General features: G+C 38.1%; 2 protein-coding genes across 4 annotated transcripts in view; one reads left to right on the plus strand and one right to left on the minus strand.

Annotated features, from left to right (window-relative positions):
- Window positions 1-15839, plus strand: part of XKR9 (XK related 9) — a 185426-nt gene that overhangs the window by 38379 nt on the left and 131208 nt on the right. The gene's annotated exons all lie outside the window — the stretch shown is intronic.
- Window positions 1-15839, minus strand: part of LACTB2 (lactamase beta 2) — a 30615-nt gene that overhangs the window by 11555 nt on the left and 3221 nt on the right. For both annotated transcript variants that reach the window (XM_003902850.4, XM_031669622.1), the window contains exons 2-3: window positions 11453-11616; window positions 7447-7573 (exon numbers count right to left, since the gene is read on the minus strand). In XM_003902850.4, coding sequence (XP_003902899.2) covers window positions 7447-7573; window positions 11453-11616 — 291 coding nt within the window. The remainder of the gene's footprint in view (window positions 1-7446; window positions 7574-11452; window positions 11617-15839) is intronic.

The following is a 15839-nucleotide window of genomic DNA, read 5'->3' on the forward strand; positions in this document are numbered from 1 at the left end:
ACTCACAGGACCACATTATTAATTAATAAGCAACAGTGAAGCTCTAGTAAAAAGATGTGTGACTGTCATTAGAGCTAAAGGTTCAGTATTTTCACAGGATAATTCTACCAAACATTTAAAGGTCAGATAATTTCACTACTATGTACTTAGACTCTCCTGAAGCATAGAAAAAGGCCAGGTGCGGTAGCTCACACCTGTAATCCCAGCACTTTGGGAGGCTGAGGCCTGAGGTCAGGAGTTTGAGATCAACCTAGCCAACATGGCGAAACCCCGCCTCTACTAAAAATACAAAAATTAGCTGGGCGTGGTGCCAGATGCCTGTAATCCCAGCTACTCACGACGCTGAGGTAGGAGAATTGCTTGAACCCAGGAGGTGGAGGTTGCAGTGAGCCAACATCGCACCACTGCACTCCAGCCTGGGTGACAGAGTGAGACTCCGTCTCGAAAAAAAAAAGAAACAGATAAAGCCCCAAACTGACAAAGGTACAAAAAGAAAAATACTACCCAATTTTATTAATATTCTAAAAATAATAACCAAAATATTAACAAAGAGAATCCAAAAGCACATTTAAAGATCATGACCAAATAAGGTTTATTAAAAAATGCAAGAATGCTCCAGTATTATAAGACGCCTGAAAATCATAGTAAAGATATGGAGGAAACTAATAAGTTCATCTCCCTAGACAGTGAAAAGACATTTGATAAAATTCAACTCTTAAATAAAAGTATTTAAGAGAACTGAAATGACTATAACTTAGGGAAGTTTCTCCTTTGCCATAAATATAAAAATCAACCAAATCCTTAATATTAAATACTGAAACTGTAAAGTCTTTAAAAAAATCGAATAATATAATAGATATAAGGTATAAGATATTAGATACTAATGGGAGCAATTATTTTTGAAAGGCCAGTGTCTGACATTAAGAACTATTATGCTGTTATAGTTTCCAAGGGTATATTTCATATATTGCAAACAATTACTATATTATAGTTGATCCAATGGCAAGGTATTAAAGAGCTGTTAGAAATCATCTCTTTTGTCTGGTTAAACCTGTTGCAAGCTGTTAATAGAAATATTCAATGTTAAATGAAAATAATTCCAAGGGGTGTATTTCCAGCCAACTATATAAATATGTGTCTGTGTGTGGGGATGTGTCATATCTTGTGGACAATCTTATGAACACATAGAATGCATTAACAAACAGAACCCCAATCTTTCTCTTTTTAATCTACAAAAACTCACTTGGAGAACCACTCTTCATCTGAAAACTGTCTTGCTTGCAATGTCTCCTTCATTATCAGCCCTCCCTGACCCCCTAACACACCAGAACTTAATTGTTTTCTGTGCTATAAACAGAACACAAGCACCAGGGTTTCTTAAATTGGGGAATCAGTAATCTCAATTCTCCAGTCACCTGGGTGGCTGCTGTAATTTGCATAAACCTGTTAAAATTCACTTCACATAGGCAGGAGGAGAAAAGGAAATGACATCAGAGGTGCTTTGCTAAAGGTCACAGGAACTGCAGCTGTGGCCTTCCTATTTAGCAGGTAGAAAATTTATCTAGTTTTGTTACTTCTGTGATAGAGTGGACTTTGTAAGGATGACTCTCTTAGAGAATTCGGGACAGTGATCAAAAACTGTCAGATTGACTTTTCTTCAAGAAATTTAACTTAGCTTGCTAGTTTACATCCAGAATCAAATTCTTACGAAAAACCTTTCTAGTTTTCTGCTTTTTTACTGCAAGCGTTCTTGGTGGATATTATCTCTGTCCCTATTACATTTTATTTTATTTTTTCAAAGTTGGCAAGTAGGCAAGATCAACTGGCCAATGAATACATGAGGACTGAGGCAGATTTTAACCTTCTACTTATGCAACTTTCGCTGAACAAAACTCTTAAGTGCTGTTATTTATGTAGAGTTGAACTCTGTCAAATGTCTTTTCACCAGCTAGCTTAACAGAGGTTTTGCTTAAAATATTACATGTTAATATTGAAAACAATTGGGCTTTTCTGACTTCATAAAAGTGAAAATTGAAAACCACGGTCATCAGGAAATTAAATGTTTTATCCAGGCTTTAGCATAATGATAATTTATATTTTGAGAAAAGATTATTTACAACTAGTCATCTTTAAAATGTGTCTGTTTTTGATTCTTTTTGTCGGTTTTCCCCTTAAATCTTTACATAGATTCCCATCAGAGTACAGTAAAACAGAAATTAAATAGAATTCATATAATATTTGAAATCTTTGGCATCAATTCACTCCAGGAATCCAAGACAGTATTCAACTGAAGGGGAAGTAAGCATAAGGGAGATTTCTGGGACACTGATACTGTTCTGTTTCTTCATCTGAATGCTGCTTACGGGCCTTGTTGAATTTCTGAAAATGCATTACTTTGTACATTTATGCTATGTGATCTTTCCTGTTTATATATTATACTTTGATAAGAAGTTTTTAAAAAAATGTCCTGTTCCACCTGGATGGCAGTTAACATCCAACAGCGGCATATGTTTAATCTGGAAAATTAGGTACAGCTCTAATGAATACCCATGATTCTATGATAACTGTGATAAACCAGTACTGTGATTTCCAAATCTTTGAGACAGAAGAGTCAATAAACCATCTCTACCCCTTTCATTAACTTGGCCTAGGGCTGGAGTGCTTTGGAGGAAATTTCAGTACTATCAAGAATACTTTTTGAGAAGCAGTAATATAACGTTTGTTTTCCTTTGATGTCATGGGCAAATTATATAACATGCTATTATATTTTCTTTTTTTTTTGGAGACAGAGTCTCGCTCTGTCACCAGGCTGGAGTGTAGTGGCACTATCTCAGTTCATTGCAATCTCTGCCCTCACAGGCTCAAACAATCCTCTCACCTCAGTCTCCCAAGTAGCTGGGACCATAGGCACACATCACCATGCCTGGCTATTTTTTTTGGATTTTTGGTAGAGATGGGGTTTTGCCATGTTACCCAGGCTAGTCTCGAACCGCTTGCCTTGGCCTCCCAAAGTACCGGGATTACAGGTGTGAGAAAACACACCTGGCTATATTTTCAATAACAGCATTGTAAGGAAACTGCCCAGAAACTAGCAGGTTTCTAAACTACATTTTGAAAACCACAGCAAGTAGAAAAAAGGGGGCACCAGTTTAAAAGAGGACATGGACATCTACTACTTCATTTTCTCTTACTCATCTGTTCATCTATTTGCCTCTTTAAAGATACTAACTATACGTAAGATAAATATTCAGTGCCTTCTGTGTGCTAGAGGCGAGGATGTGAGGATGAACCTGGTATCTGCCTGTATCAGAGAATGGCTATCTAGTTACTAAACCCATTTCCTCTATTTTGCTGGGCATACAGTTAAAGTATATTTTCCAGAATCCCTACAGTTAGGGGTGGCTTATGACTGAATTGACAGCCAATGCAACACAAGACTTGGTCCATGAAAACCTCCCATGCAATATCCCTTCCATGCTTTTCTACCTGCTGGATTGATTAAGCTGCGCATGGCAACCTTGAAAAAAAAGTCTTGAGGAGGGTAGAATCACAAGATGGAAGGAACATAAATCATTACTTGCAGAGGGCCACTGGCTAACTGGTAACCTTTTTGGGACTTTATGGGACCAAGAAATAAATTTGTTTCCTATTTGAGCCGTTAAACATTTGAGTTATTTTGCTATCACAACTGACATTAACTAATATTGTGAACTTAAGGAGCTGATTCCTTTTTAAGGAGACACTTACCCTCCTCCACAGAACCATAATACAACTTGATAAATGCTATTATAGAATAACATTTATACAAAAGCGGGATAAGAGCAGTTAATTTTGCCCAGAAAGCGTTTTTGATATAAGTAACATGTGAACTGGGCTCTGAAGAATAGATACGAATTTACCAGGGAGACAAGTAGTGGAAAGGGGTGATGTAAACAAAGGCATAAACAGGCATAATATGCCCAGGAGTATTTGTATATTGGCTAAGTGTTTTTGTGAGGGGAGTGGGAAGTAAGACCAGAAAAGTGGCCTGGGGTCAGACTGCGGTATGGTAAAGAGAACAAACATTATCTTGTATGCAGCGAGAGTCACTAAAAATTTCAAGTAGCACAATGTAGGATGGTAGGCTAAAGGGGAGAGCTGGAGACAGTAAGATAAAGGAGGAAGTACTGGTAGTGGATATGAAGAAGGGATAGCACTGACAAATATGTGTGTGCGTGTGTGTGTTTGTGTGTGTATTTACCTATTTTTTTTTTTTTTAGAGATGGGTTTCTACTTTGTTGCCCAGGCTGAAGTGCAGTGGCTATTTACAGACTCGATCCCAGTACTGATCAGCATGGGAGTTCTGACCTGCTGTTTCCTATCTGGGCCAGTTCACCTCTTCTTAGGCAACTTGGTGGTCCCCAGCTCCTAAGGTCTCAGAAGTCACCATACTGACGCTGAACTTAACATGGACATGCGATTGGCATAGTGCACTACAGTCGAGAATTCCTGGACTCAAGTGATCCTCCTGCCTAAGTCCCTGTGTGGCTGGGACTACAGGCATGTGCCACTGTGCTCAGCTGACAAATATATTTTTTCCATAAGTTATTGGGGTATAGGTGGTATCTGGTTACATAAGTCCTTTAGTGGTGATTTGTGAGATTTTAGTGCACTCATCACCTGAGCAACATACACTGTACCCTATTTGTAGTCTTTTATCCCTCACCTCCCTCCCACCCTTCCCCACAAGGCCCCAAAGTCCATTGTATCATTCTTATGCCTTTGTGTCCTCATAGCTTAGCTCCCACACATCAGTGAGAACAAATAATGTTTGGTTTTCCATGCCTGAGTTACTTCACTTAGAAGAATAGTCTCCAATCTCATCCAGGTCACTACAAATGCCGTTAATTAATTCCTTTTTTTTTTTTTGAGAGGGAGTTTCGCTCTTGTTGCCCAGGCTGAAGTGCAATGGCACAATTTCGGCTCACTGCAATCTCTGCCTCCCGGATTCAAGCGATTCTCCTACCTCAGCCTCCCAAGTAGCTGGGATTACAGCCATGCAACACCAGGCCTGGGTAATTTTTGTATTTTTTTTTTAGTAGAGATGGGGTTTCATCACGTTGGGCAGGCTGCTCTCAAACTCCTGACCTCAGGTGATCTACCTGCCTTGGCCTCCCAAGGTGCTGGGATTACAGGCATGAGCCACCATGCCAGGCCCGTCATTCCTTTTTATGGCTGAGTAGTATTCCATCATATAAATATATCAGTTTCTTTATCTACTCGTTGATGGATGGGCATGTGAGTTGGTTCCATGATTTTACAATTGCAAACTGTGCTGCTATGAACATGAGTACGCAAGTATCTTTTTTGTATAATGACTTCTTTTCCTCTGGGTAGATACCCAGTAGTGGGATTGCTAGATCAAATGGTAGTTCCACTTTTAGTTATTTAAGGAAATCTCCACACTGTTTTCCATAGTGGTTGTACTAGTTTACATTCCCACCAACAGTGTACAAAGTATTCTCTGTTCACCACATCCACATCAACATTTACTGTTTTTTGATTTTTTGATTGTGGCCATTCCTGCAGGAGTAAGGTGGTATTGCATTGTGGTTTTGATTTGTATGTCTCTGATCACTAGTGATGTTGAGCATTTTTTCATGTTTGTTGGCCATTTGTATATCTTCTTTTGAGAATTGTCTATTCATGTCCTTAGCCTACTTTTTGATGGCCTTGTTTTTTCTTACTGATTTGTGTTCATTATAGATTCTAGATATTAGTCCTTTGTCAGATGTATAGATTACGAAGATTTTCTCCCACTCTGTGGGTTGTCTGTTTACTCTGCTGTTTGTTCCTTTTGCCATGCAAAAGCTCTTCAGTTTAATTATGTCCCAACTATTTATCTTTGTTTTTAATACATTTGCTTTTGGGTTCTTGGTCATAAAATCTTGCCTAAGCCAGTGTCTAGAAGGGTTTTTCCAATGTTATCTTCTAGAATTTTTATAGTTTCAGGTCTTAGATTTAAGTCCTTAATCCATCTTGAGTTGATTTTTGTATAAGGTGAGAGATGAGGATCCAGTTTCATTCTCCTGTATGTGGCTAGCCAATTATGCCAGCACCATTTATTGAAAAGGGTGTCCTTTCCCCACTTTATGGTTTTGTTTGCTTTGTCAAAGATCAGTTGGCTGTAAGTATTTAGGTTTATTTTTGGGTTTTCTATTCTGTTCCATTGGTGTATGTGACTGTTTTATATTGGTACCATGCTGTTTTGGTGACTATGGCCTTACAGTATAGTTTGAAATCAGGTAGTGTGATGCCTCCAGATTTGTTCTTTTTGCTTAGTCTTGCTTTGGCTATGTGGGTTCTTTTTTGGTTCCATGTGAATTTTAGAATTGTTTTTTCTAATTCTGTGAAGAATGATGGTAGTATTTTGATGGGGATCGTGTTGCATTTGTAGATTGCTTTTGGCAGTATGATTTTCACAATATTGATCCTACACAAACATGAGCTTGGGATATGTTTCCATTTGTTTGTGTCAGCTGACAAATATTTTTGATGTAAAAACTAACCTGATCAGTGTAGTGGGCAAGGGGAGGGGGATGGTAAAGGTCAAGAGCAGTGCAAGGTAATCCTGAAGCCTCTGTCTAGAAGAATGAGTAAAGTCTTACATACTGAGAAAAGTGGATGTTCTGAGATCAGAAAACAGGTACAGATTGTGGGGGAGAGAGGAGTTCAATTTTAAAACAACCGAGTTTGAAATACCATTTTGAAGCCCTCAGATAGGTCATGAGGTATGACTGGTCAAGCCTAAAACTTATTTAATTTAGGTATGGGTCATCTTTTGGAAGTGAGAATATGGGAAAGCCCTGAATTGAATTGATAGGTAGATCCCTAAGCCTCCTTAGGAGACAACACTAATTTTTTAAAGTGTAAATTCCATTTTTCAAAATAATGGTAATCATATGATTCAAATAAACAATTTAATAAAGAGTGAGGTCTTTCTTTTCTCATTTCTCAAGCAACTCATTTTCTCCTCCCAGAGTAAGCAATGTTATTGGGTTTCTTTTGTATCCTTCCTGATGTACTCTTTACACATACCAGCACATATGCATAAACCTTCTGTTCTTTTTTTTTTTTTTTTGAGACAGGGTTTCACTCAGTTGCACAGGCTGGAGTGTAGTGGTACAATCTTGACTCACTGCAGCCTCTGCCTCCTGGGTTCAAGCAATCATCCCATCTCAGCCTCCTGAATAGTAAGGATTACAGGCATATGCCACCATGCTCAGCTAATTAAATTTTTTTTGGTAGAGACAAGGTCTCACTATATTGCCTAGGCTGGTCTTTGAACTCCTGGGCTCAAACGATCTTCCCATCTCTGCCTCCCAAAGTGCTGGGATCCTTCCATGCTTTTTTATGACACGTATACACAGACCCTTCACCTTCCCTGGCTAAGGGACATTTACTTACCTTAGAGTGGCTCCCTCAGTCTTAATCACGTCTCCATCTTTCAGATAAACATATTGTTGCTCTCCATTTCCTATAATTTCTTCTCTCTGAGGATTCCGTGGGAGTTTTTTAATGCAATAGGTAGTGTCTAGTCATAAAACATATAAAATATATTGATTCACACTTTAAATTATAATTAAGGCTTTTAAGAGATCAACTTTCATAGAGCTAACACTTGTGAATGACTGCATAAAATATTAACATTAAGAGACAATAGAAAATGGGATGAATTACAGCAGGTTATCTCTGGGATGTAACTATTTCATATCTTTCAACCAAACAGCTCTTCATTCTTTCATGCCCCTCTAGGTTTACAAGAAAGCCTCTATATTTTTTGAGTCACTCCTAGTTTATATAAAACATTTAAAAGTAGTTCTTCATAATCTCAGCTAGCTTTGGCATCCCGACAAGTGTTGAAGAGGCAGTAATACAGAACCTGGAAACTTTATCCAGGTGCCTAACATGTAGCAAAGGTGTCATACAGTAATTAATAACAAAAGGATGATAGCATGAGGTCCTTGCTATGAGTACTGAAATGAAGCCCCAAACCAGTGGCTAAGATATTAAACCTTTAAAATAAGCTTAATCTATACCACCCCTCACTGACACAAAGAAAATAAATTAATTAACCAATTAACAATTGAGTGCCAATTAACTAACCAGTATACTAGGTACACTGAATACAATCACTGTGATATCAAAGTTCTTAAAAGTTGCCCTGATTGGGAAACTAAAACTTACAAACATGAAACAAAGAACTATACTTGGTACCATTTAATGAATATTAAATGGACAATTCAGCTAATAAAGGCAGCAGGAGTTCAGAGAAAGAGTTAGGAAACGATTTATAAATATGATAGAACTTGAGGTGTGACTTACAGGATGAGCAGGATGGGTAAAGGTACAGAGAAGGAGTTGTAGGTAAGGGGAACTGCATTAGGAAAGGCATTAAGTCCAGGCATGGTGGCTCACACCTGTAATCCTAGCACTTTGGGAGGCCAAGGCAGGCAGATCACAAGGTCAGGAGTTCGAGACCAGTCTGGCCAATGCAGTGAAACCCCATCTCTACTAAACATACAAAAAAATTAGCCAGGTGTGGTGGTGTGTGCCTGTAGTCCCAGATACTAGGGAGGCTGAGGCAGGGAAATCGGGTGAGCCCGGGAGGCGGAGGTTGCAGTGAGCCACGATCGTGCCATTGCATTCCAGGCAGAGCAGCAGTGTGAGACTCTGTCTCAAAACAAACAAACAAACAAACAAACAAACAAACGCATTAAAATAAGAATAAACATGACATATGTCTGACAACATAATGCTATTAATTTTTCTACTGCAAAATACTGGCTGGGAAGAGTGGAGATAAAGTTAGATAGGTAAGATGAGCTCAGATCAGAAAGGGTCTTAAATTACCTTCTACAAAATAGAAGAATATAAACTTTATCATGTGTAATCACTACACATTCTTTGGTAAGATAATGAAATAGTGTTAACTCATGATAAATATGGCGGCTGTGGGTGGGGAGACCAAAAGGAGATCAGAGAGCCCAGGAGGGCAATGACTGCAATTTCCCAGCTGGAAGGTACTGAATATTAGGGTTAAGATGGTAGCACTGGAAATACGAAAGCAGAAAGAGATATTTCAAAGAAAAATGGACAAGGCACACGAATCTGCTAGTTTGAGGATAAAGGAGACAGAAACACTGAAATAAAAAGAAAAGAAACAACAACAAATACCACTTCCCCTTCCAACCCCAAACTCTATTATTTTGTATCTTAGAGGCCAAAGGAAAACAATGATATGCTTTTCTGGGAATTGACATCATATAACAAGATTGAGATATTGAGTTTTTTTTGTTTGTTTTGTTTATAAGCTGTATAATTTTATCTTTCAGTAAAGAAATGGAGGCGTTACATTTCTGCTTATGAGACCTTTAGTAGACAATTTAAAAAATCACAATTATATCAAAATTACAAAATCAATGTCATACTATAACTTTGTATCTGTTTTCAAACTTACGTGCAAATATAAATGAAAACACATATCCTATTTGAGTGGTTGTTGGAGGCTGGGGATGGGGGAAATCACTGCAAAGCAGCACGAGGGGACTGTTTTTGGAATGGAGGAAGTGTTCCATATCTTGACTGGAATGGTCACGTAGGTATTCATGTTTGTTAAAACTCACCAAACTGTTCACTTAAAATGGGCATATTTTATGTATGTAAATTAAAGCTCAATAAAATTGATTTATGAAGGAAAAATGTGGGCTATAAACATTTTAATTTTTCAAACTGAAAAATCTGAAGAGTTGGCTGAGGTGACAAAGCTAATTAAGAAATCACAGAATAGTGTTTTTTTTTCCCCCCGCAAACAGGGTTTCACTTTGTAGCTCAGGCTGGTCTTGAACTGCTGAGCTCAAACTATCCTCCTGCCTCAGTCTCCTGAGTAGCTGGGATTATAAGCACACACCACTGTCTCTGGCATAAAATAGTTTTTTAATTCACAAGATTTAATAGGTAGATTAAAAGAAGAGGTTTAAGACAAGATTAAAAGAGGCAAGACAAGAGAAGGAAAAGTCAGACTGAGAGATTATAAGTTCCTGTGGTATACAGTGCCCTTAGATTGGAAGAAAGGAGCTAGGAGGGTCAGGAAGCTTGGTTGCCAGTTTTTTTAATAACTGGCCGCCTGGTGATATTGGGTGTGGTAGCTGAGATGTCCCAATTATAGTCACAAGGCCTAAAAAAGCAGATCTTTACAAATGTTTAAAAATACTAGCTCAATGTAAATGAGCATGAATGTTCTTGACCTCCTTACTGTGCCCCGAATGTGCCAACCACACTCTCATTCCAGCATCTTTGCTCTTGCAATGCTGTTTGCCTGGCAGGCCTTACTGCCAGGAGCTTGCTCCTTCTCTCTGTCCACTCTGGATATAACAGCTCTTGCCCTTCTCCACTTTACTCTCTCTTCCCTTTCTCTTATTATACCTTTATTTTCCTGCATAGCACCCATGATGAGCTGATCTATTTTTTTCTCTTTTTTTTCATTCTGGTGCCCAGGCTGGAGTGCAGTGGCACAATGATGGCTTACTGCAGCCTCAGCTTCCCTGGCTCAAGCAATCTGTCCACCTTGGCTTCCTGAGTAGCTGGGACTTCAGGTGCATGCCACCATACCTGGGAAACTTTTGCACTTTTTTTGGAGAGACAGGGTCCTGCTATGTTTCCTAAGCTGGTCTTGAACTCCTAAGCTCAAGCAATCCACCCACCTTGACCTCCCAAAGTGTTGGGATTACAGGCATGAGCCACTGCACCCAGACGGATCTGTTATTTATTTACCACTAACGTCCCTACTGGAATGAAAGCTCCATGAGAACAGTGTCTGTTTTGTTCACTGCCATACCCCTTGTGCCAAGAACACTGTCTGATATATAACAGTAAAAGGAATATTTGTTTAATGAATGAATGAACGAATTTAGGTATATGATGGTGGGATGAGGAAATAAAGAGATGGAAAATATCAATACTGTATAGGTTTCAGGGACAATGAATTATCAATACAATGATATCTTCCCTGAATTTCAGCATATCTTAGTAACTGCCTTAAAGTTATAGAAGGCCTGAGATAATCTGTTAGAATGTGAACAATAAGAGCACCTACCTCACAGTATCCACATAAATTGTTTAGTGCAGTGCCTGGCACAGAGTAAATGCTCAACAGTTGTTGGTTATGATTGAGTCTGAATAGTAACTCACAGACTAAAGTAAAATTGAGGATTTGAAACAGAAATCAGGACTTTCCGTTCCTCCTTTGTTAAAACTAGGCACAATATTCAACAGTCTCATCAATTTCTAAAAGTACCATTTAAAACTGAGGCATTTAGTAAATGGTTTATAGACTACTTAGCTCTGTAACTGAAATAAATTATTCTCCAAACATGGCTTTCCTCAATGAGCTTAATGAATGTTTTCTGTTTACCATTATTGATGCTTTTACAAATATCTCCTATGCCTCCAGAATGATCGTGGTGCCAGTGAGTCACTACAATTTCCTGGATTGCTGTGTTAAATTCAGTTAGAGCCTGCTTTAAACAGCGGATATATTCTGGAATTGCTGATTCTCCAGTGTCAATGAGGATTCTCCTGAAAATTAAATGGAAGATAATCACACAATTGGAACGCTGAGTTGATATTAGCATTATTTTGTACACAGATAATTTACATTAAGGAAACTGCAAAAATTATTTTACTTTCAACATGCTCAAAAAACAGCTATGTCACTTCAGCTTAACTACAGTAATCTCACCCTAAGAAAGTTTTCTGAAAAAAATTAGAGCTAAATCTAAGTCTAAACAAGGAATAATAGCAATAATCTTGAATATTTACATAGCAATTAAAGAAAACATGGCACCATTCCAAGGACCTTACATATTTTAACAATTGCATTCCTCATAACAACTGGTTAACATAGATATTTTATCATTATATTTAGAAGTAACTTGCCCAGGTTACTCTACAGATAAATGGCAGAAACATCTTTCAAACCCAGGTATTCTGATGCCAGAATATGTGCTCTTATCTATCTGCCTTTGAGATCTCATATCTCAGTATATTTCAAAAGTTTTATAGATATGAAAGATTTTGATTCGATGGCACCCCTAAAGGAACTAGTCTTTGGCACTAGATATAGAACTTATCACTGAAGTTTTACGTTAGCACCCTGACACATGAAAATGAAGGCTTTAGTGAAGCACGGGAAAAACGTCTGAGCTATTTTCATTCTTTACTTAGACAACCCAATTAGCTGTTTTTTTTTTTTTTTTTGCTTGTGGTTCTGAATCTTCCTTATATTTTGTTTGCCCTTCCTCATGGTTTCATGAGGTGGCCTTTATGAAGTTTTGCTGAACTAAAGATATCAGGGCGACATGTGCCTCAAGATCCATTTTTTTTTTTTTGGAGTCAAGGTGTTGCTCTGTCACCCAGGCTGGAGTGCAGTGATGTGATCTCAGCTCATTGCAGCCTTGACCTCCCGGGTGCAAGCGATTCTCCCACATCCACCTCCTGAGTAGCTGGGACTCAGGTATGCGCCATCAAGCCCGGCTCATTTTTGTAGAGATGGTGTTTCATCATATTGCCCAGGCTGGTCTCTTAACTCCTGGGGTCAAGCAATCCTCCCACCTTAGCCTCCCAAAGTGCTGGGATTACAGGTGTTGAGCCACCATGCCCAGCTCAAGATCCAGTTCACAAACTTCTTTACTCGTGCTGTTTCACAGTAACACCTCACTAATTCATGCTGGCTGACAGATTAGCCTCGATGAAAAGTCTGAGTTATTCATTCATTGATCAGTAACTGTTTACGGATTACGTAATATGTGCTACAACTTTGTTCTTGCAGTAAGCAGGACAAAACAACCCTGCTTACATTCAACTGTTGGTGAGAAGGGGAACTGCATATGACTGGAAATAAACAATAAAAGTAACATACAATAGAAAGCATTTTGCAAAGCATTAAAATTAAACAGTGAGTAACTGGATGGCTATTTTTCATTGGTTGGTTTGTTTCCCTAACCCTACTCCCTGAGACCCAGAGCCAACAAAAACAAACTGGCCTCTCATAAGGGAGGAGGGCAATGGCCTGATAGCCCATTGGCTTCTATCTGCACCCTATGTTCTGTAGCACAGTAGATGTCCTTCAGAAACACAGTGTTGAACTATCCTATCCGGAGACAGGAGCCCAGGTGGTCACATTGGACCAAGGGGGCATTTATTATAGGGTTCTGTTGGTAGTTGAAATATAAGGAAGAGATGGCTTAAAGAACATTTAGAAGGTACAATCAACCAACCAACAGGATATTTGTTAAACAACTAGATGTGGAAGGAGGGAAACAGTTGGCGATTCTGAGGTTTCTAGGTGGGAGGATTGGTGTGCCATTAATCAAGAAGGTAAACCCTGGAGGGAGCAAATTTGAGATGAGTGTGATTTGGGTCAGAGAGAATTCCGATGCTATTCCTAGCCATCGTACCTCGCTTTTTTTCCATAGCAAAAAAAATGTTATTACATGTTATTACATATTACCATGTAACATATTATGTATTTACATATTTATTTGTTTATTGCCTATTTCCACACCCAATACTACCCTACAAATTTGAGTCCCTTCAGGGCAGAAAGCTTGTCTGTTTGGTTCAAGGAATTTATGGATTTATTTGTTTATCTATAATACATTGTACTGCACTTAGCACTGTGCATATTTAGTCATGCTAAATTAAAAATACACAAAACTATAATACTATGATACCTCCAATAACACTCTCTAGCCCACCCATCCTAGATTTTGGCTGCCTCCATGCATTTGGGGTTATTTACCACAAATTCTCACTGCCCCTAGAGTAGAGTCACTGGGACTATTTTTGTGGGTCTTCTGGTCCTCAAAAAGAATCCTTCCACGCTTCATGTAAGACTCAAATTTTTTCAATCCATCAAGGCCCCACCACTTTTAAAATTATATCTTAATCCTTGCCTTCCCGTCCTCCCAAGAAACTCTGTTTTGAAATATCTCATAATCTAAAAATGAATATAAATCTCTGTAATTTAAAGATCAGATCACATCACACTGGTCATGACAAAATTAACAGGGTTGATACACGAATTTGATAAAATCTAGTAGCAAAGAAAACAGATCTTTTAGAATGCCTGTGCTGGTTGTTTGCAGTTGAAAGTTTGAGTGACCATATGACTGTGGTACTGAAGAACATGTTTCTGGGCCTCCAGTTTTAGGTCTCTTAATGGTCCTGTCTTGGTCTAACAAAATTGGAATTGACAAAAGAAGGGCTCTCAAAAGAAAGAAAACAGGAAAAAGTTCTGGAATTAATACAATCTATTCAGAACAAAGGAGGGGTGTCTAGATGCTATCAAACCTAAAACATGAGTTTGCAACAAGCTTTGAGGGAAAAAAAAAGTCACACTGATAACATATTACATTGACAGAGCAATTTAAACCATTTGGAGCTTTCATATTTACTATTTCTTTTGATCCTCATATCAACTCTAGGGAGGAATTATTACTTTATTAATTATTTATTTTAAGAAAACTAGTCTTCAGAAAGGCTAAGTGATTTGCTCCAGGTCATATAACTAGCAAGAGGCAGTGCTGGGAAGCACTAGATGTTCAGATGCAAGGTCAGTGACTTCTCCATTGAAAACACGGCCTCTCTAGCAGAAGGGGATTGCTTAGGTTAAATGCTTAGAATCATTCTTTATGTGGCAAAAATAAAACTTCAGCTATACATTTGAAAAAACTGTTAACAGTTTTGAAATTGAAAAAAATGTTATTAGTTTCTCCCTTAGCAAACAGTTACTCTAACTATGATGTCTGTGAATAGTTATAATAGATGATTGGATAGTATCATCTCTACATGGGCTAGCTGACTTTGTTCTTTTTGGTCAAGACAATAATATCCTGTATCTTAGGAGGTCATTTTGCAAATGCAAATTATGCTAATCAAGGGCTCAAGAAAATAGATGAATCTGTATAGGTCTATGAACGATTTATTCACTAGAGCAAAGTGTCTGGCACACAGTAGGCACACAATAACTATTTGCTACATGAATGAAGAAAAAAATGTTCAATTGATGGAAAATTAGTAGAATCAAATTCCTTGTTATATGTATTTTATGTCAATATTAAGATAGCTATTAACTGGTCTCTATTTGCTGTCACTATTACAAAATCATTAGATATTTTCTGAACACTTACTATGAGCCCAGTGTTGTCTAGATGTTATGAGGAAAGCAGAAGTGATAAAAATAATAGCTAACATGGTATGTTTTCCATGTGCTACAACTTAAGTACTTTTCATATATGTTTTTTCACTTAAATTTCACTGAATCCTCATAACATCTAATGAGGTAGGTACTATACAACCTTCACTGGGTTGTATCAGGCATCTGAAGCTTAGAGCTGTCTTGTCCAAAGTCATATGGCTAGTAAATGGCACCAGGATTTTAATCTAGGTAACCAGAGTCCAGAGTTTTAATTCTATTCCACTTGACTGCCTTTTTCTATTATCAGCCACACTATCTGCCCACAAAGTATGTACAATTTTGATAGGAAAGGTTAAAATTGCAGCTTTTAGAGGTTCTTGAGCAGAGGAGGAAAGTGAAAATACTGGACAATTTGGCTGTCATTAGTTGATTCAAATGCTTATGGAGTGCCTATGTACTAAGCATCACAGTTAGGTCTAGCAGTGTTTTAGTGAAATTCATTTGGCATCCATGGGCTGATCAGATGAGAAAGGAAGACTAGCTAAAACTATAGTTATCCAGCAGTCTTGGAGTCATTATAGTGAAAATTAAGAGAAAATGT

This window comes from Papio anubis, chromosome 8 (genome assembly GCF_008728515.1).
Source record: "Papio anubis isolate 15944 chromosome 8, Panubis1.0, whole genome shotgun sequence".
Lineage (NCBI taxonomy): Eukaryota > Metazoa > Chordata > Mammalia > Primates > Cercopithecidae > Papio > Papio anubis.